This window comes from Neurospora tetrasperma (genome assembly GCF_000213175.1).
Source record: "Neurospora tetrasperma FGSC 2508 unplaced genomic scaffold NEUTE1scaffold_81, whole genome shotgun sequence".
Taxonomy (NCBI): domain Eukaryota; kingdom Fungi; phylum Ascomycota; class Sordariomycetes; order Sordariales; family Sordariaceae; genus Neurospora; species Neurospora tetrasperma.
In genome coordinates this window covers 9,286,530-9,306,130 of record NW_009799179.1, presented here as the reverse complement: position 1 = coordinate 9,306,130, position 19,601 = coordinate 9,286,530, and the positions used below count along the sequence as shown (strand labels likewise).

The 19,601-nt window shown below is 51.5% G+C and overlaps 7 protein-coding genes across 7 annotated transcripts in view; 3 read left to right on the top strand and 4 right to left on the bottom strand.

Moving 5' to 3' along the window:
- The window catches only part of NEUTE1DRAFT_93230 (uncharacterized protein), a gene marked incomplete at both ends in the record, with an annotated part of 3,186 nt that extends 1,329 nt beyond the window's left edge, over positions 1–1,857 (top strand). The window contains 3 exons of the mRNA XM_009858966.1: positions 189–302; positions 390–1,018; positions 1,188–1,857. Of these exons, the coding sequence (XP_009857268.1) occupies positions 189–302; positions 390–1,018; positions 1,188–1,793 (1,349 nt within the window). The remainder of the gene's footprint in view (positions 1–188; positions 303–389; positions 1,019–1,187) is intronic.
- Positions 1,858–2,672: 815 nt separating this feature from the next.
- On the bottom strand, positions 2,673–4,730 carry NEUTE1DRAFT_93228 (general amino-acid permease GAP1; the record flags this gene model as incomplete). Its single annotated transcript, XM_009858965.1, has 4 exons — positions 2,673–3,780; positions 3,832–4,041; positions 4,101–4,308; positions 4,358–4,730. 4 exons carry the CDS (start codon positions 4,728–4,730, stop codon positions 2,673–2,675), a joined length of 1,899 nt encoding a protein of 632 aa, XP_009857267.1.
- Positions 4,731–6,104: 1,374 nt separating this feature from the next.
- NEUTE1DRAFT_134005 (uncharacterized protein) lies at positions 6,105–9,239 on the bottom strand (the record flags this gene model as incomplete). The annotated part of the gene is made up of 2 exons (XM_009858964.1): positions 6,105–7,352; positions 7,407–9,239. The coding sequence occupies 2 exons, from the start codon at positions 9,237–9,239 to the stop codon at positions 6,105–6,107; spliced, it is 3,081 nt and encodes a 1,026-aa protein (XP_009857266.1).
- Positions 9,240–9,813: 574 nt separating this feature from the next.
- On the bottom strand, positions 9,814–11,300 carry NEUTE1DRAFT_119285 (uncharacterized protein; the record flags this gene model as incomplete). The annotated part of the gene is made up of 3 exons (XM_009858963.1): positions 9,814–10,007; positions 10,075–10,917; positions 11,004–11,300. The coding sequence occupies 3 exons, from the start codon at positions 11,224–11,226 to the stop codon at positions 9,967–9,969; spliced, it is 1,107 nt and encodes a 368-aa protein (XP_009857265.1).
- A 532-nt stretch (positions 11,301–11,832) lies between these two features.
- NEUTE1DRAFT_126932 (uncharacterized protein) lies at positions 11,833–12,904 on the top strand (the record flags this gene model as incomplete). Its single annotated transcript, XM_009858962.1, has 2 exons — positions 11,833–12,117; positions 12,182–12,904. 2 exons carry the CDS (start codon positions 11,833–11,835, stop codon positions 12,491–12,493), a joined length of 597 nt encoding a protein of 198 aa, XP_009857264.1.
- NEUTE1DRAFT_93219 (uncharacterized protein) lies at positions 12,875–13,764 on the bottom strand (the record flags this gene model as incomplete). The annotated part of the gene is made up of 2 exons (XM_009858961.1): positions 12,875–13,303; positions 13,405–13,764. The coding sequence occupies 2 exons, from the start codon at positions 13,762–13,764 to the stop codon at positions 13,004–13,006; spliced, it is 660 nt and encodes a 219-aa protein (XP_009857263.1).
- Positions 13,765–14,900: 1,136 nt separating this feature from the next.
- Positions 14,901–17,629, top strand: NEUTE1DRAFT_74512 (mannosyl-oligosaccharide 1,2-alpha-mannosidase; the record flags this gene model as incomplete). Its single annotated transcript, XM_009858960.1, has 2 exons — positions 14,901–15,765; positions 15,825–17,629. 2 exons carry the CDS (start codon positions 14,901–14,903, stop codon positions 17,360–17,362), a joined length of 2,403 nt encoding a protein of 800 aa, XP_009857262.1.
- Positions 17,630–19,601: the final 1,972 nt, after the last annotated feature.

Genomic DNA, 19,601 nt, shown 5'->3' with positions numbered 1-19,601 from the left:
AAGAAGAAGAATCGGAGAGGGAGAGAGAAGAGGGTGGGAAGGGTAAAGGGCAGAGAAGATGGAAGAGTGAATAAAACCAGTCGGATATCATGAACATAAGAAGAAAAATGCTGCATAATCGTTAGATCACTTACACACAACCCAACAAAACAAAACACAACACTAACAACACTCATCAAAAACTCCAGCCGTCGCCCTCGCCATCCCCTGGGGCATCCTGACCGACCGCATCGGACGCAAAAAAGTCTTGCTCCTCGCTTTATCCGGGTGTCTACTAAACGAAGCATGGGTTCGTCTCGTCTGTACGTTTTCTCGTCCCTATTCCTTCCCCATTACTTACCCATCTTTTCATACACGATTTCATACACAAAACTAACACCCCCAAAAAGACTACTTCCCCACCTTCTTCCCCATCCGCGCCGTCTGGTTCGGCGGCCTCTTCCAACTCCTCGGCTCAGGCAGCACCACCTTCACCAGTATTATCTATGTCCTCATCGCCGACGTCTGTCCCGCCGAGCAACGCTCCACCTTCTTCAGCTACCTGCTTGCTGCGTCCATCGTCTCGCGGTTTCTCTTTGTGCCTATTGGCGGTGCTTTGATTGCCTATGATGATGCGTGGCTGGCCATGTGGATTGGTCTTTTGGTTCAGGCGGTGGGGTACGTGGTTGCTGTTGTTTTTGTGCAAGAGACTTTGCCTTCCTCTTCTGATATTGACTCTTCGGAGATAGGGGTTGGTGAGTTGGTGATTGGTGCAGATGGAGATGGAGGGGAAGAGGGAGGGAATAGTGGGGATACGGAAACGGAAACGGAAACAGAAATGATCACGAAGCCCAAGACTGTCAGTCAGATTGTGGAAGAGTACTTGGAAAAGGCAAAGGAGGCAGGGACGTGGACTTTGCAGAACCCCAAGGCTGTTTTGCTGTTGCTTTGTTTCTGGTTGTACTATATGGGCGAGCAGGCGGAAATGTTGTTGATGATTCAGTATGCGAGTAAAAGGCTGGGGTGGTCTTTGGGGAAGGTACGTCTTCTACCTACCTACACCTCTCACTTATACTTTTTTTCTTTTTTCTTTTTTCCGTACTTTTCTTTTTCTATTTTTCTTCTATTTCTTTTCTTCTCTTTTTCCTTTTTTTTCCTTTTTGTTTCTTCTTTGCCTTTAACCACTAACCACTAACGATCCAAAACAGGCCTCCCTCCTCCCCTCCCTCGGCGCCCTCACCAACCTCCTAACACTCACCCTCCTCCTCCCCTCTTTATCCACCTTCTTCTCCCACTCCTCGCCATATCCCTGGGCAAGAATGGGCGAAGAAGCCAAAGACGCCCTCCTCTCCCGCACCTTCGCCACTCTCCTCACCCTCGGTTGCCTATTCATTTCCCTCCCCATTTCTTCAAATGTCAGCTTTCTCGCCTCAGGCGAAGTTCTTTACTCAGCAGGCGCGGCACTTTCGGTCCCCTTGCGCAGTCTGATTACCAACCTCGTGGATGCTCGCCATCGCGCGACGCTGTATACGGTTATTAGTGTTGTTACGTATGCGGCTACGTCGGCGGGGAGGCCGGTGGCTGCGGAGTTGTTTAGTGTTGGGTTGAGACTTGGGGAGGGAAAGGACCAAAAGGGGAATAAAGATGGGATGCAGTGGATGGGGTTGCCGTTTGTAGTGGCCGGAGGGATGTTTGCTGTTTGTTTGGGGGTGGTGACTTTGGTGGGTTTTGGAAGGAGGAAGGGGGAGATGGTGGAGGAGGGGGGAGAGGAAGAGGAAGGGGTGGAAGGGGAGAGGTATAGGGAGAGAAATTGAGGGATTATGGCGGTAGACTTGGATGGTAGATAGGTAAGGTGGAAACCAATAGAGAGTGTTGTTGGTAAAGGAGATGTTATGTAGACTGTTCCTTTCCGGTTGAGAAGACTAGACTTTTATATTATCACGAACAATAAGTTGATATGGCCAAGCAAGACAACCTAGTGGTCATGTCAGGAGCTGCTCCAAATCCTACAGTACGCGTATTTATTTTTTCCATGATAGGGCAGCCCTTCAGGTTTTCCATACCTCTAGGTCGTGCGGTAGATGGTTGTCTCAGGGCAGTTTCCACTGAACTGAACTGAACTGTACTAAACAGAAAGACACCATCGCCCCTTCCTCCAGAAATTGGCAGCACATATCTGAAATACCCCAATATACCTACCAGCCTAAGATGGAATGACTCATTGAACACGGTGGTGTATGAGTACCTCCCGTTGTCTTACGGAACCGAACTGACTCGAGTTCGGGATTCAGCGTAGGTGTGGCTACAGGCAAAAGTCGAAACTACCCGAGAACCGAAGATGGATGCCGTAGGTGACCATAAGAGGTAAAAAGCCAATTATCGAATCTTTTCATTCTTCTCCATTCATGGCCATTACAGTTACAAGTGGTGTATACTAACAAGCCCCGGCCATGGTATCATCAAAACTGTACTGAACTGACAAAGTTGAAAATTCCATCGCAAATTCGTTCCCAACCCAACAGGACCAAACTCTAAACGCCTCGCTTCATATCCCATCCCATCCCAGTCCCATAATCCCGACAAATCCTTCCCAGATACTCCAACACAAACTCCCAGACATACATAGGGTATTCCTAACCATTAAACCCAAGACAAATCAAACCACTCCAGACCAAATAATCCCAGTGAAACGGCTAACAAAAAAACCGATAAACCCTCTTCCACCCGGGCCACCCCTCCACCTCCTCCTTCTCCCTCATCACCAACACGGGCAAATTCACATCCCTCCTCCGTCCCGTATCCAAATCCATCTCATCACTCCTGACAATCTTGGTCCTAAACCACAACTTATACACCAAATAAAACGCCACCACAATCGGCACACACAGATACTGCAAGAAAAAGCTCTGCGCCACTTTACTCGGCGACGCGGTGGCCGCCGACTGGTTATCCGTAAACGTGACAATCGGGAACGCCGCAATCCAGAACTGGGCAATCAGCACAAAGACATTTAGAAAAAGACCGACGTACGACCCCGTGATGCCTGCCTGTGCTGTAAAGGATAATTGGGTGAGGGACCGGCCCCGGCGGGCCCAGGCGCGGCGGAAGCGGATGTGGCAGAGGCAGATGGAGCCCCAGGTGAAAATGGACGAAAGGCCCGAGACGGCGAGCAGCCAGTTCAGCACGTCGGATTGGAATTTCAGGTCGGCTAGGTAGCCGATGAGGCCTACTAAAGCTGCAAAAAGGATGGCGAAGAGGGGTCGGCCCTTGCGGTCGACGTAGGCGAGGATTTGGGGCGCTTGACGCTGGTCGGCTAGGGCTGCTAAGGTGCGGGAACTACCGAAGACGGCCGAGTTGCCTACGCTGAGTACGGCGATGAGGATGACGGCGTTCATGATTCCCGGTAGCACTTGGATGGAGGCGGACTCGATGGCTATAACGAAGGGCGAGTATGAGGCGTCGGAGACGGAGTAGTGGGAGATGTTTCCCAACAGGCGCTCGTGGTTGTAAGGGACGATAAGGCCGACGAGGGTGAGAGAGACAATGTAGAAGAGGGTGATGCGCCAAAAGACTTGCTTGATGGCTGTCGGCAGGGATTTACGCGGGTTGGCGGTTTCAGCGGCGGCGAGCCCGACCAGCTCGGTACCCGTGAAGGCGAAGGCGGCGGAGACAAAGACGGAGCAGAGACCTTTGAAACCGTGGTGAAAGGCGCCGGGGTTGGTCCAGTAGCGCCCGCCAATGTAGCCGGTGTTGCCTTGGGGATCGTCGAAGCCGCCGATGTTGATGACTGCGGCGAGGATGCTGGTATTGTTAGGGAGAGCTTTGGAGAGGATAAGAAGGGGATGTACGTACATGAAACCGGTGACGGCGGCGATTTTGACAATGGAAAAGACGAATTCGGCTTCACCATAGCCTTTGACACCGAAGAGGTTGATGATGATGACTGTTGCTAGGAAAATGGTGATGAAGATGGCTTTGTTGAGTTGGTCGTTCCAGTAGCCGATGGTGATGGAAGCTGCGATGAGTTCGAGTGGTAGGACTGTCAACCATTGGAGGGCATAGCTGGGGGTGAGGTTAGTCAGGTTCGATATATCATCAAAGTTCAGGGGTCAGTGTCTTACTTCCACCCCATGGCAAAACCCCACGCTGGATCAAGGAATCTTGTAGAGTATGACGAGAAGGAACCGGCAACGGGGAAAGCAACGGCCAGTTCACCAAGAGCTTGGATAGTACACCAAAGCATGACACCCACAAAGCCATATGCAATGATGAGCGCGGCCGGACCTCCTAGGTAGAGACACTTGCCCGAGGCCACGAACAAACCGGAACCTGATGTTGGTCAGTCATGTCTTCATGTAAGGTGTTGTACAAGACATACCAACTGAACCACCAATGGCAATCATCTGCAAGTGTCTCCCCTTGAGCTCTCGGGCCAGACCCGTGTTTGCCGTCCTGACGTTGGCGGCGTGCAGGTCAAAGTAATGGCTCCCATGATTCTGCTCGGTCGGAGGTTCATCCGAGGAGTCGGCTGCTTGGTATTGATCAGGATGACTCTGGGCATAAATGCCATGTGTTGATATCCGGCGGACCGGGTCTCGTTTGAACGAGTCGAGGAATGTTCGCAACCTCGGTTCTTGGCGATGGCGAGCGCGTGCCCATGTCGGGACGCGGCCGACTGCGAAGGGTTCCCGGAAACTCCATGAACTTCCCTGGCCGAAGGAATCTCCACCTCTACTGCCGTAAGCGGCCATTTCTATGTCGCTGGGCATGGTGTCTCGCTTTTTGGGTTTCATGCTTCCGTTGTTGTCGTTATTGTCGGTTGAAAGGCGACTGGTCAGGTTGTAAAGGTCTCATCCTCTCACCAGATACGCGCCCAATATCATCGCGTCCCTATCACAACCGTTCGTCCTATCGTCGCCGGGTGAGATGGAGGATTTGGTGAGTGGATTGTGGTCGCGTGACAGTCCGGGCTGTTGTGTGTAGTGATTCAACTTGGACAATATGTGAGTGAGAAAGAGGAAAAAAAAGAAATTAAAAAAAGAGAAAGAAAAAAAGAGGCAGGGGCAGTCATCGAATGTCAGCTAAGCTTACACTACCTGACACTACTGTAGCACATAGCCGTGACCACAACAGGAAGAGAAGTGCTTATCATTCCCCCGGCCGGCCTCAGGGCTGTTGGGTGACGGTCCGTGGGGTCATTTCTGGATGTAACATGGACGGACATACGGGAATGCGAGTGATCGGTGAGCGAGTCCGTCTCTCATTGGTGACAAAGACAAGGTCCAAGGAAGGGGGGTCGAAGATGATACCATCTTGAAAAATGAAGAACAACCAACTGAACATTTCCATCCTTCCGGGGAATCGCCCTGCCTGGGAATTCTGGGGGGGGAACCACATCCACTGTAACAAGGCCCGGGATCCCGCCAACCATGCCCCGGACAGGTCCACTTCAGGGCAGCGCTCTTAGCGTTCGACTACCCGCCGTGGGGTTGTGGGGTTATCGAGTGGGCTCCAGTGGGGTCATCTTTTTTCAGCTCTTCCTCAGTTGAGGTTATCATGGCAATATTGGATAGGTGCTTTGTGGACCATCCCAATTTCAGTGCCCGATAAACCGCGCCCCCTTTTTTGTTTTTGTTTTTTTGTCTCGATATCCGTCCCTATGGGCTTCTCTTTGGTTATTTTATTCCCGCTCTTCCCGGCTACCTTATCGATTCCTTACTGTCATTACTTAAGGGTATCAAGATCTGTACGATAACACCCACACTTGTCTTCAACAAGAGTCAACCAGGGTCACACACGCCAAGCCCACCAGGCCCATCAAGCTTGACCCAGAACAACTGAAGCCAGACAAGACGTATTGTCCTGGAGGAATACCATACACCTTACAAGAAGCTATCAAATCACAGCACGAGACATGTTTCCTTTTCCTCACCAGGAACCAAACAAGCCACGAGGCAAACACGTTGTGGACCATGCCCCGAAGGGAAGTACACATGCTCATCAGGCTAGTATCTTCATTTACCACACTGACGATCTTTTAACATGTATTTAAAAAGCCTCTTCTATCCAATTCTCAATATCCAAATCCCATCCTTGACCAGAAATACTACCCAAAAGACCGCAAGTCAAAACTCATAAAACTCCCTAACCCTACCCAACCTCTCCACCCCCTCCCCATACCCCAGAAACTCACAAAGCATGCCTCCCTCGTCAAACACCCTCTTTATCATTTCTTCTATCCGTTGCTGTTCCCTGGCGACTCTCCCATTTCTGCTCTCAAACTCTCCTTTAGCCTTGTCCTCCTCCTCCTCACTATTCTTTCCCCTCCTCCATAAATACCCATCATCCTCACTCACCCCCTCCCCGAAACCCTCCCACTCCCACTCCCAGTCTCTGTCCCTGTCCCTCTTCCTCTGCCGCAAAGAAGACGAAGAAGAAGAAGAAGAAAAAGAAGAAGAAGACACACCAAAACCGGGAAACGAGGAACCGACTGATGTGGTTGTAGTTGAATCGAATGGATCTGGCTCTGGGTTTGAGTTTGGGTGTGGATCTGGGACGGTAAAGGCAGTCAAAGTGGAAGTAGAAGTGGAAGTGGAAGTGAAAGAAGCAGGTGGAAGAACAGCAAAAGCGACGGTTTCCGCCCACGATAAAAGCCAGTACATGTTTCGCGCGGTATGTAGCTCGATGCTGTCGGTGTCGTGCAGTCGGAGAGACTGCGAGCGCGACCAGAGGAGGGTGCAGATTTGGGAGACGTTGGGGAGGAGGGAGTCTTTCAAGTGGATTTCGGGGGGAGGTTGCTGATAAGATGAAGAACACGCGGAGGGAGGAGGAGTGGTGGTGGTGGTGGTGGTTTGCTTTTTGGTTCGGGTTTGTCGTTTGCTTTTACCTTTACCTTTGCGTCGCTGTCGTGAAGGTACTTGTGCTGGTGCTGGTGAGGAGGAGGAGGATGAAAAGGAAGAGGAAGAGGCCTGACGGGATTTAAGCTTATGCCTCCTTCTTCTTGCCTTGCGAGCAGTCCCAGTTTCGGACCTACGAGACAGGACAGAGGTACCGCCCCCATCACGGGCCCCCCTATTCACGCAATGAGCCCTGATATACCTCTTGCTAGCCTCAAGACAAGTGTCTTGCACCATTTGTATAATAGCTTGCCGGTATCCTTCTTCTTCTGTTCTTCTCTCCTGCGAAGCCGACGATACATGATCATATCTCGCTGACGTCTCAAAAGAGACGGGTGCGGCCGACGATGACGACGATGATGATGAAAATGAAAAAGGGCGACACCATTCTTCTTCTTCTTCTTGATCGGTATAAGAAAGGGCATTATTACTTGATGCAGCAGCAGCAGCAGCAGCAGCGTCATCCCTATCCCTTTCCTGTTGACCACAGCTATAGCTATAACTGTTTTCGTTTTCACAGTAACTGCTTACTTCCCCTTCTTCACTGCTGCCTGCTGAGATGGTTGTCGTCCAGCCTTTTTCTCTTTCTTCGGAAGATCCTCGATTATTCTGCTGCTGTAGTGAAGTATCGTGAGTCTGCTGTCTTTGACTACCGCCAGGTAAACCCCAACAACCCTCTCCTTTTCGTTTCTTTCTTGGTTCCCGACTCAGTTCTCGATTATCCTCCCGACCCTGACCCTGACCCAGCGCCATCTCCCGATTCCTCTTCTTCAACTGCTTACTCACCGCCCTCAATGAAGGCTGGGCCGTTTCTCTAGTTCCAGTCATGATCCGGTTCGGAGTAGTAGTAGTGAACAGCACACGACGAGGTGTCGGAACCCGAGTCAAGGGGCTGATACTTCGCGAGGAAGGTAAATCGTCATATAGACCGGAGGATTCATAGCCACTGTTGTTGCTTGGGGCGGAATCGAAGGAATCATATATGGGAAACTGACCCAAAACAGCGGATGGTGGAGGTGAGAGGCCTGGTTCTTGCTTTATTTTGATGGTTGGGACTGTTTCTGCTGGACCTGGACCTGGACGAAAGGTGTATCTTGATTGGGAGGAGGTCTTGAGTCTCTTTGGGGAGCGAGAATGGGGAGAGATGGGGGCGTCAGAACCTTTTTCGTCTTCGGTTTCGTCGTTTAGGTCTCTGTTGCTGCTTTCGTTTCTGTTTCTGTGTCGATTTTGGCTTTCAAGAGTTCGTCGGAGATGAACATCACCATATTGTTCTTCCATGGTTTCCCAGGCACGTACCCTCCTCGCTTTAGTCTTCGACTTCGAAGCAGAAGAAGAAGACGGTCCATCCCACCTGATGGGTTTGAACAGACCCATCTTTGGCATTATTATTGGTGCCATTCCCATTCCCATCTCCATACTGCCCACACCCCCACCCATACTATGCACCACCGGCGGCATCATCCTCCCCACCACCCCATCCCCCCTTTCTTCCCAAGTCTTACTACCACTGATCCCATTGTCCGTCCCCACATCTCCTTCCACCTGCTTTCCCTGCTTTCCCTGCTTTCCCTGCTTTCCCTGCTTTCCCTGCTTTCCCTGCTTTCCCTGCTTTCCCTGTTTACCCTGTGGCACCCGTGGCACCCGTGGCTCCCACCTCTTCACCCTCTGCCCTAACGGTATCGACACCCAAGGAACCGAACTTGATGATCCCTCCTCCTTCTCCTCCCGCTTGATAACCACCGTCTCCTCACTGGAACTAGCATTACTCCCTCTTTCAGCACCCAACGACAACGCAGGGGGTATCGATTTTGACGGTCCCGGCCCCATATTCATTGTTGATTGCCGCTGACGCTGACGTCGATGCTCCTCAAAACCTGGTGCTGGTTGTGGTAGATTTGGTTGTGGTATACTTGGTTGCTGTAGACTTGGTTGTGGTATACTTGGTTCCTGTAGACTTGATGCCAGTACCCCAGGTACCTCCAAGTAATCCAAAACCGATTGCTCCACAGCCCCAGTAGACGGGCCGCCGCCGCTGTACTCTACTCCCGCAGGTGGATAACCAAGTACCGCCTCGTTGGAGACAGAGAACAAAGAACGAGAAGAAGAAGAAGCAGAAGGGCGGGAGGGACGATCAAAGATGTTAGTGCTAGCTGTGGCTTTGGCGGTGCCGTTGGCAGAGAAGTTGACAGAGGAATTGTAGATAAAGTCGCTTGGCGATGCTGGAGCGTAGTGGTGGTAGTCTTTTGGTTCCTCTGGTTCTGGACGACCAGGAGCAGGAGGAGCATGAACTGGAGATGCCGGATTAAAGTACAGAGGGTGTTGGGGGTGGTTGGATGGGTAGTAGTAGGAACTGTTGTGATCCATGGTTCAGTTTGTTGTTGTTTGGCTTGTGACGCTGCTTTTCAAATCAGAGAAAGTAGGCAGGGAAGATGGAGGCAAAGAGAAGTAAGCTGTAAGTTGTTTGGATAGATGAAAGGGACGGAGTGACGGACGGCTGATTACTTATGGTAAACTGCTATTGAAGATGAAGTCTGGATGGGGAGCGAAAGGACATGAAATAAATAATTGACATGGACAAAACAATGAGATGGGCATGAATGTTAACAGCATGCACTTCTCCTGCCGCCGGTTATTAGGTCTCTTACAAGCCTTTTATGGAAGTCATCAACAAGCCTCCCGCAAATCGGAATGCGTCCAGCAAGCCACAATCGGTAGTCAATGAATCGCTTTGTATGTATTGAACCTGTATTTGTTCTTGACTGTGTGTCTGATTCACACATACATATCTTGCGGTATCGGCCGGGCGGTCATGACAAACGGATAGCTCACTGTTGATAAGTGACATGATGGGTTCTATACAATGATGGATGGGCAATCAATCTCTTTCGCGGAGACCGGGAAGCACGGATAGGGCAGAAATCAAAGACCGGGAAAGTTACCCGCTGAACTGACAATGATCGATCTTGAATTTGAATCTGATTCATTATCGGCCATTCATTCTTGCTCTATTAACATTAACTGCTACGCTTCGCTTGCTTGGCTTTTTGCTTCCATAGGTGTGCGGCTATACCCTCTTTCATGGAGAAGAAATCTAGGTGTGCCAAATGACGACTCTGCCGTCGACACCGCTCGCTGTTGTGTCAAGTTAGCATCAATAATTTCTGAAACCACAGATTATGTAAAAATGGGGAACACTCACAACTAAACTTGGTCACCCGTCCACCACTCTCCTCAAAAGGCCTCAACATAGTAACCGTATTCTGATGCACCGTCTTCAACATGGTATCATCCTTGCTGACCTTCCCCTTGAGATCCATCTGCTTGAACATGTTCAGCGCAGACTCCTCTCTGTCCTCGTCACCAAGACCCGGTCTTCCTCCAGCCTTGGCCTTCTCCAGCGTGCCCGCCAGCTGCCACCCCTGCTCGCCGCCCTGGAAGCGGAAGGCCTCGCAATCGTAACCCGCAGCAATGATCTCCGTCTCTCCGTTCCAGAAGAGGCTCATAAAGGGCAAAAGCTGCGTGTTGATGCTGATCACCGCCTTGGGCGGCTGTTCGGGCGCAGAGGGGTAGACGACGGTGATGGAGGAGTCATGCGCCGCAAACGCCAGAGCGTCGCCGCTCGGGCTGAAGGCAACAGAATGCACCCATCCGGCAGAGTTGTTCAGGAACTCGCCGCAGACCGTGTTGAAAGGCAATCTCTCGCCCCAGGGGCTCGGCTCGGGACGCTGGTCGGTGCCCTTGATGAAGGCGGAAAAGACGCGGGCGTGGGCATCGGTGGAACCGGCAGCAAGAAGAACGCTGTTGGGGTGCCAGGCGACGGAGGTGATGGTGGACCGGATCGGCTTCTTCAGGTGCTTGGATACCCACCAGTCGTTTTCCTCCTCAAAGTAGCAGATGGCGATGACGCGGTCGCCGGAGCCGACGGCGAACTTGGCTTCCGAGGGAGACCAGCGGACGAAGGTGGCGGCGCGGGAGATGCGGAGGAGCACGAGGGTGGGCTTGTAGCCGGTGGGGGAAGGTTCCCAGACGAGGGCGTTGCGGTCTGTGAGTTGGGGTTGGTTGTTAGTTTAGTTGGCTGTGATGTGATGGTGGAATTATGGGTGCCTGGGTTGCGAAAGGGGGGCCTACCCTGAGAGCAGGTCACGATACGTCCGGTGTTGGGGGCAATGTCGACGCTGGTGACAAGCTTGTCATGGCCTTTGAGCTCATCCTTGAGCTTGAAGGCATTGCCGACTCTGCCGTAGAGCTCGACCTGGGTGTCGCGGGCAATGGCCAAGGTCTGGCGATCGGCCGAGAACGAGTGGTCGGCGATGGGGTGGTGGAAGAGATGGTGGACCTCGGGAGCAGCCATTGTGAGTTGTGAGGTTGGTAAAGTGTAGGATATGCGATAGGAGTATAGCTCTCTACTACCGCGCTCGGAATCGGGGACGGTGATGACGGAGAGTGATGTCTTGGTTCGGTGGTGTCGGAGCCGGATGTTGTAAGTGGAAAGGGGAGGCTGTGCCCGGGAACGGGGAGCGGGAGAGCTCCGTAACTACAGCGGGCTGGACGCCTGAAATGAGGTCAGACCGCCAGGCTCCAGGGGCACCGTTGCGGCAGCGTAGTGGGGTTGGCTGCGGGTGGGTGACGCCGCCAAGCGTGCTGCCGGCCGGGGCTGGTCCACCTGGAACTGGAACGAGCTGCACCCACGCCCGTGGGGTTTGCACCGATTCAATTGTTCGTAGGCTGGCCGCTGTCTCCAATTTTTGGACCAGTAACCGAATTGTCGACGTCGCATGCGCCGCGACTTGGATTATTCTTCATTGATCACCGAACATCATACATACACCCGAGCGACGACGACGAGACATTCACCCCTCCCACGAGGCGTCTACGATATACTGAAAATCTACGCGACAATTGACAGCCTGCATTATACAAACACCAACAACATCAGCTTTCGAATTCCTACGCGGCAATGGCTACGCGTATTGCTCCCCCGGCGGGCCTCCCCCAAAAGGTGGTCTCGAACCCGCCAAACCAGACTCTCTACGTCACGAACCTCCCCTCAGCCAAGATCCAAAAGGACGACCTTCGCACAGCACTGTACATGCTCTTCTCCACCTATGGCCCCGTCCTCGATGTTGTCGCTCTCAAGACCATGAAGATGCGCGGGCAAGCACACATTGTCTACCGGGACATTCAGACAGCAACACAGGCCATGAGGTCACTTGACGGCATGGAGTTTTTGGGCAGGAAAATGGTAGGACTTCTTGGGGTGAATATTTCAGCGGTAGCTCTTCACATGCTAACTCGGGTTTGCCTAGAAAATCACCTACGCCAAGGGTCGCTCCAACATCATCGCCAAACTCGACGGTACTCTCGTGCCACCCAAGGCCGCCGCCGCCGTGGCCCTCACCACCGTCCAACAGAGCATCTTCAGTGCCCCAGTACCAGGCGCCCCTACTACGAATACCGAGAGTCCAGCACCACAAGGTTCGCCAGCCAAGCCTCCCGGGACGGAGACAACCACACCGGCAGAGGAAAACCGGGGAACGAAGCGGCCACGCGAGGAGGAGGAAGAAGAGGAGGAGAGCGATTCGGATGTTGCTATGGAGGAAGACAGCGACGAGGACTGATGGGTGTCCACTATGGCATTTGCTTCCTGTTTAAGATACCAGCTCGCGGTGGAGAAGGACGACGAAAATGAAGGCGCAATGAAGCGGATGGATAAAAAAAATCGCCCTCTCGAAGGACAATGCAGAAGACGCGCCGCTAGCTGCATGTACAACATACGCCGCGCTACTCCCACTTCCTTTAGGCGGAAGAAGGCTCCAAGGCCATTTCCTTGGGGATCCAAAGGCTGACACAGCCGCCGACGAGTCCAAGCCAAACCATCAGGTAGTTCTCGATCGAGACATTGTCAAACGTCGACATGGCCTCGCCAAGGAGACATGGGTGGACGAAGAAGGTGGGAAGGCCTGTGATGGGATGATACTGTTTATATGGCCGAAATAATTCAAAAGAAGGGACATTCGTGTGTTAGTACAGGCACCTTTTCTTCTTCTTCTCTCTTTCTCTCTCCTTGTTCTTCTCATATAGGTTTCATAACAAAGTCACAAAGAGCGAGAAAAGGAGTTCAGCCCTGGTTAACTTTTTGGTGTTTTCCAACAGCGAGAAGATTGAACCCACTCAAATCGCAAGATACAAATACAAAGAACGGGATGAGATGAGATGAGAAAACTTACATCAGCTGAGATACCACCCACGGAACCCGCGCGGCGAAGTCCATCTTTGAACTGATCGGGTACAAGCCGTCGAAAGACGGTGTCGATGTTGAAGGCCGGTTCATCCACAGGCAGTCCGTTTAGTGAAAACCACAGACAAGGTGCTTGATATGTCGGGTGAAGGTGTATTTCGTATGTGACGTAGCCATAACTTGTCTTTTGCTGTTGTTGTTTAAAAGGCAAAACCATGGCCTTTTTCCCAAATCCCCATATCAGCATCTCCCATACCCCTTCAACCCATTATATGTATTAAGAAAACATACCTCATCATCATCATCCTCAACCTCCATCCCCTCACTCACACCAACCACACCCTCCCCCTCCCCCTCATCCCCCCTTACCGCTGCTGGCCTCTCAGAAAAACTCAAATTATCCAAAAACTCGGATAACCCATCATCATCCAGATTGACCTCGAGCGGTCTCGTGATTTGGATAAAAGTGCTGTATTCGGGATCCGAAGGAGAGACAAAGTGGGTGTTGAGCGCCGAGCGCACGCGCAGCTTCCATTGGCGCCGGAGCGGGCCGAGGGTCGCTTGGCTGTAGCGCCGGTCGAGGTGGTGGGCGGCCTCGGCGAATTCGGAGGGGGTGAGGTGGGGGTAGTTTTGGATTTCCAGGGAGTACATTTTGATCAAGAGTGCTTTGGATGGTGAGGTGTGTGGTTGTGAGATGGTGAGATGGTGGGCGGTCTGCCGGTGCAGTGGTGAAGCGTGGTGAAGGATGGGGGAGAAATTGGGATGTTACCGAATGTGGAACTCAATTGTTACGGACGGTGTTAGTGAGCGGGACGGGAGAGGGTGATAAGATAAGGGGTTGTAACTTAAAGTTAGAGGTATTGTGGTTGTTCACCTGTTCTTCACGTACACTTCAACTTGGAAGGTTAATATTTCTTCATCCATGGTCATATACATGAAAAACATACCCTTCATACATTCCACCATACCTCAATACATAAACGCCAACCATTAGAAATGGAAGTTTGTGAGACCGCCGGGAGTAATTGATCACACACCCAACCCTAGCAAAGTACCACGCTCTTAACCCTGACCCCTTTACACTACAAACAGCGGGGCCCCACGACGTCGCAAGGGAACTTGACGCGTCCAAGCTCAAGCTGTCCTTTTTGGCGTAGTGTACATACTGTGTAGTGTAAGAGGTCAGCAAGGTTCTTGGTTTCTTGCATGATTCTCGTTATCTCGGGCTGATATGAAAGCAATCACCACAACTTCTGCATTCGGCTGGTGAAAGTACCTCTGACTATTGGCAGGTTATAAATACACAACCCCTATGTAGGTACATGTGCAAAGACATGTCAGGCACTTCCAGAAGTGGAAGTAAGAGCGCCCGGATGTAATGGAAGGGATGGAAGCACAGCTCCATGCTAGGTCCACGCCGCAGTTCTCCTTCCTTGTGCAGCTTGACCGCTCAAATTTGGGAAATACAAAGTTCGGGGGAAATCCTTCAAAGTGCCTTTAACTTGAGAGACTGCTGCTCCCTTTCGCATGTGAATACCTTCCATCTATTCCAATTTATACAATTGCCAGCTCTTGCTTAATCCATACCTGCCTTTACCTACCTAATGACCAAGAACTAATACCGTGGCGATTCCAATCCATTGTCTCAATCCAGCACCATTCAAGACCCAAAGTGCACTAACAGCACCACGGGCACCTACCAAGACATTGCCGTCCCCCAATGAAACTGCCCCAACTACCTCTATAGCGCCAACGGTTCAGTTCCCCTCCAGGGTACCTCCTCCTCAATGAACCGCGTCCGCGATCCATTCAACCTCCACAACCTCTCCCTCAACCGCCCCGGTACCATTGCCGCCATCAACATCCTCCGCGCAACCGCCACCACTGCCGCCACCGAGTTCCGCGACCGTGCCGAGAAAGCCGCCCAGCAGGCTGTCGAGACCGCTGCCAAAGCCGCCGAATTCGCAGAGCAGGCCGCTGAACGCACCCGCGACGCCGTCGAAGCCGCCGCAAAGGAAGTCAAGAGGGCGCTTGACCACACTGCCTTTCAGAGCCAGTCACAGTCGGATTTAGAGCAGGGCACCTTACTGCCAGCTGCTGCTGCTGCTGCTGCTGCGGAAGAGACATACGACGAGGAAGACACAGAAGTAGAAGAAGAAGAATACGAACAAGGAGGGGACATGGCCTCTTTTTCGATCCCACGACACGTCCCGTCGTTTACGGACCCGGCGCGCCAAGCTGAAGATCGACTGTGGGCTGCTGCTACCCGTCAACGGGCTGGACCAGTAGCAGGAGCAGGAGGAGTGCTAGGGGGAGTACAAGATAAAGTCGGAGGATTCCTAAACCCGGATCGAAGGTCGTTACCCATGTACAAGGATAAGCCGTATGGATATGGCCCCGGAGGAGCGAGACCTAGGCCGCTGTTGAGGAAAAAGAGGGTGTTGGGGTTATTTATATTGGTGGTGCTGGGGCTGTTGTGGTTTACGGGCTTCTTTGATGAGCATCATGAACGAGCCAGGGCGAAGCTGGGCGATTGGGGGTGGTTGAGCTCGGATACAAAGGCGAGGAGTAAGGCGGATTGGTTGAAGAGGAGGGAGAGGGTTGTTGAGGCTATGGAGCTGAGTTGGGATGCTTATGAGAGATATGCCTGGGGTATGTCTCTGAAGAAGGGTTGGTGTTGTGACTATAGGGTAAAGCTAACTTGTGACTAGGTTATGACGAGTTTCACCCCGTGTCCAAGACGGGCCGGAACATGGCCCCCAAGGGTTTGGGTTGGATCATTATTGATTCGTTAGATACCTTGATGATCATGAACTTGACCTCGCGGGTTACTCATGCTCGCGAGTGGATCTCCAAGTCGTTGACCTGGGACCAGGATCAAGATGTCAACACCTTTGAGACGACCATCCGCATGATGGGCGGTCTCTTGTCGGCTTACTACCTCAGCACCGAGTACCCGAACCTAGCGCCCATCTCCGATGACGACGTGGGCGCCCCCGGTGAGGACCTTTACCTCGAAAAGGCCCGCGACCTCGCCGACCGCCTCATGTCCGCCTTCGACACGCCCTCTGGCATTCCCTACGCCAGTGTCAACCTCGGTAAATTCCAAGGCCTGCCCTCGCACGCCGACATGGGTGCCTCTTCCACCGCCGAAGCCACCACCCTCCAGCTCGAATTCAAGTACCTCGCCAACCTGACAGGCGAAAAGGACTTTTGGGATCGCTCCGAAAAGGTCATGAAAGTGATAGACGACAACCAAGCCCCCGATGGCCTCGTGCCCATCTTCATCCAGCCCAGCACCGGCCACTTCCATACCCAAAACATCCGGCTCGGCTCGCGCGGCGATTCCTACTACGAATACCTGATCAAGCAGTACCTGCAAACCCATAAGGCCGAACCCATCTACCAAGACATGTGGAACGACGCTCTCCAGGGCATCCGCAAGCACTTAGTCACCTACACCGAAAACAGCGGGTTCACCATTGTCGGCGAACGTCCCTCGGGTCTCGAGGGCAACTTGTCTCCCAAAATGGACCACCTCGTCTGCTTCCTCCCGGGAACCATTGCCCTCGCCGCCACCGAAGGCCTTTCGGAGCGCGAAGCCCGCAAGAAGCCCGGCTTCTGGAACAAGCAACGCGAGGCCGACATGAAGCTCGCCCGCGAGCTGATGCAGACGTGCTGGGGCATGTACCGGTACATGGCGACGGGTCTCGCCGCAGAAATCACCTACTTTAAGATCCCCTCCGACCCCTTGCCGGAGTCCTCCTCGCACACTTCCCCGCCCGATTCCATCTTCGACGACCCCGCCGGCCCTGACGCGACCTGGCGCAAAGATTACGAAGTCCACCAAATGGACGCTCATAACCTCCAACGGCCCGAAACGGTCGAGTCCCTCTTCTACATGTACCGCATCACGGGCGACGTCAAGTACCGCGAGTGGGGATGGGACATGTTCAAGTCGTTTGTCAACTACACTGCTGTCGAAGATGGCGGCGGGTTTACGAGCTTGTCGAATGCAAATGTCATACCGCCTGTGATCAAGGATAATATGGAGAGCTTCTGGATGGCGGAGACGCTCAAGTACTTTTATTTGCTGTTCAGTCCGGAGGATCTGTTGCCGCTGGACAAGGTCGTGTTTAATACCGAGGCGCATCCGTTGCCGGTTTTTGAGGTGGGGAGGTTGTTGAAGACTGGGTGGGAGAGAAAGCCGAGGACGACGACGACGACAGGGGAGACAAAGAGTGCGTAGTTACCTAGATGAGGGGATGGGCATAGAATGGGAGAGTCGGTAGGTAGCGTAGGGAAACCAAAAAGGGAAGGAAGAGAAAAAGGAACATGCCAAGGTGAAGGGGGCAAGTATGCAAAAAAAATGTCAAAAGTATATACTGTATATGTACTTTTTCTATGTAATAGGTAGTTCGATAATGAGTGGATGAGTGGATGAGTTGGTTGTTTGTGGGTGTTCAATGTACATAGCTTTAACTGGTGCACCCAAAATAGATGGCCTCAAACTGGAATGAGTAAAGACATGGATGAGCAGTAATTGGAGATGTGTGAAATGCTGTGATATGTATATCACCGATCGAAGAATCATCAACTCCGCCGTATTTCATTGCTGACACACGTACGAGGGGCTTTATAGCGGCAGGCAGGACCTTCCTTTACGGAGACCACTACACTGGGACTAAGTAGGTTCCAAGTTCAGTCGCTTCTAAAAGAAATAACTCCCAGTACTTAGCCGACGGGGTACACTGATGTGCTGGTTGGTAGCTAGATGTAAGACAACGCGTTGATGTTTTTTTTTCCGTAAGAATGCAGACGAGCTTTTTGCCCTTCTCCCCTCCCCCCCCCCCCCCCTTTTTTTTTTTCACCTTTCATTTCCCTCCTTTACTCTCCTCTCATTTCCTCTCCTCTCATTTCCTCTCCTCTCCCTTAAAAACCACAAAAGCTAACAAGTCATGCTATCTAGCTTTCACAGCCCACAAACCACAGACCTTTCTGGTGGGGAGAACAGTATGGAGAACATGACAAAAAAATAAAAAGGACAACATGAATGAAGAGGGATGATGAATGAGAAGACAGCGGACTAAATACTAAATCACCATGACCATGGCCATGACAGACAGCTAGACAGATAGACAGCTAAACTATCTACCTCTCCAGAGAAAACTTTTATGGCGTTTTCAACCCCTGGCTAGGTACCTACCTACCTCCCTCCTTCTTTGCTTAACAATGTAAACAATGTAAACAAAGTAAATAAACCAATGGAGTATGTTCCGAGGTTATGTGCCCACCCCAAGATCCGCTCCTCGCCTCCCCGTTAGGTAAAGAGGTAGTGGACTTCCTTGGTCTGGTCATAGAAGAAGTACTGACTGGTTCGAGGTTACAACGAAGGAGGTGGGTGGGTGGGTGATCTGCCCCTCCTCAGAGAGCTTCCTCAGAAATGGGAGCTAGCTATAGAAGGAGGCATGACAAGACGAGAGCTAGCTATAGAAGGAGGCATGACAAGACAAGAGAAATGTTCAGTAGAATGAATGAAGTAACCCGTTCCGTTTAGAGGTAAGTCCGCTTTCAGCTTTTATGATCTGAATCAGACATGTCTCGCCAAGTATAGCTTGTAACCTTGTTTATTCTCTTTGAAGAATCGGCTCAGATTAGTATCTCGCTGAGGAAGTATGTCTAGGTGATCAATGAATTTATTCCCTACTCTCGCTGGTTATATTTTTCCATGGTGGGTGTTATTAACTGTGAGTGGTGTTTGGGTCTTCATCTCGAACCTTCCACTTTATACAGCAACTAAAGCAACTACTACTGCTGCTGCTGCTGCTGCTACCACCTCCAGTCTCCAGATCCGCTGCTCCTGGTTACTTACCCAGCTTACATACGTTGAGTAGGAGGTTCTTCTTGTATTAGTATAGGTTCTACTCCATTTCGGTTTGTATAGGTAGGTAGGCAGTCAAACAGTCAGGGGGTAGGTAGGTAGGTTCGTCCTGGATGAAATAGTTGGGCCAACTAGCAAGTTAGGTTGGGTAAACCAGTTTGATACCGCTCATTAAGGTTTTTTTTTAAAAAAAAAAAAAAAATGAGAAAAGAAAGAGAAAAGAAAGAGAAGAAAAGATAAGGAGAAAAAAAAGGCCGCTGCAGAATATAACAAGAAGTACAAAACTTCAGAAGACATCGGCTATAGTTCTATTTGGATATTTTTGTCTAGGAATAATTGCTTAGAATTGTGATCATAGGTGTAACAAAGACGCTTGCTTAGATACGTAGTCAGAGCATACCAAGTATCTAAAGTACAATGTTAAGGTCTCAACTATTTTGTCTCGGACGAGGAGGGTAGGTAGGTAGGGGAGATATTATACCAAAGTACTAACTTCACTTATGTACTTATGTTGCGTGAGATTCATTAACCATAATAACATGTCATCATTACCTCTCACTTCCTTACTTACCTACATGTTATCAACAGCTCCACCACGACAAGAACC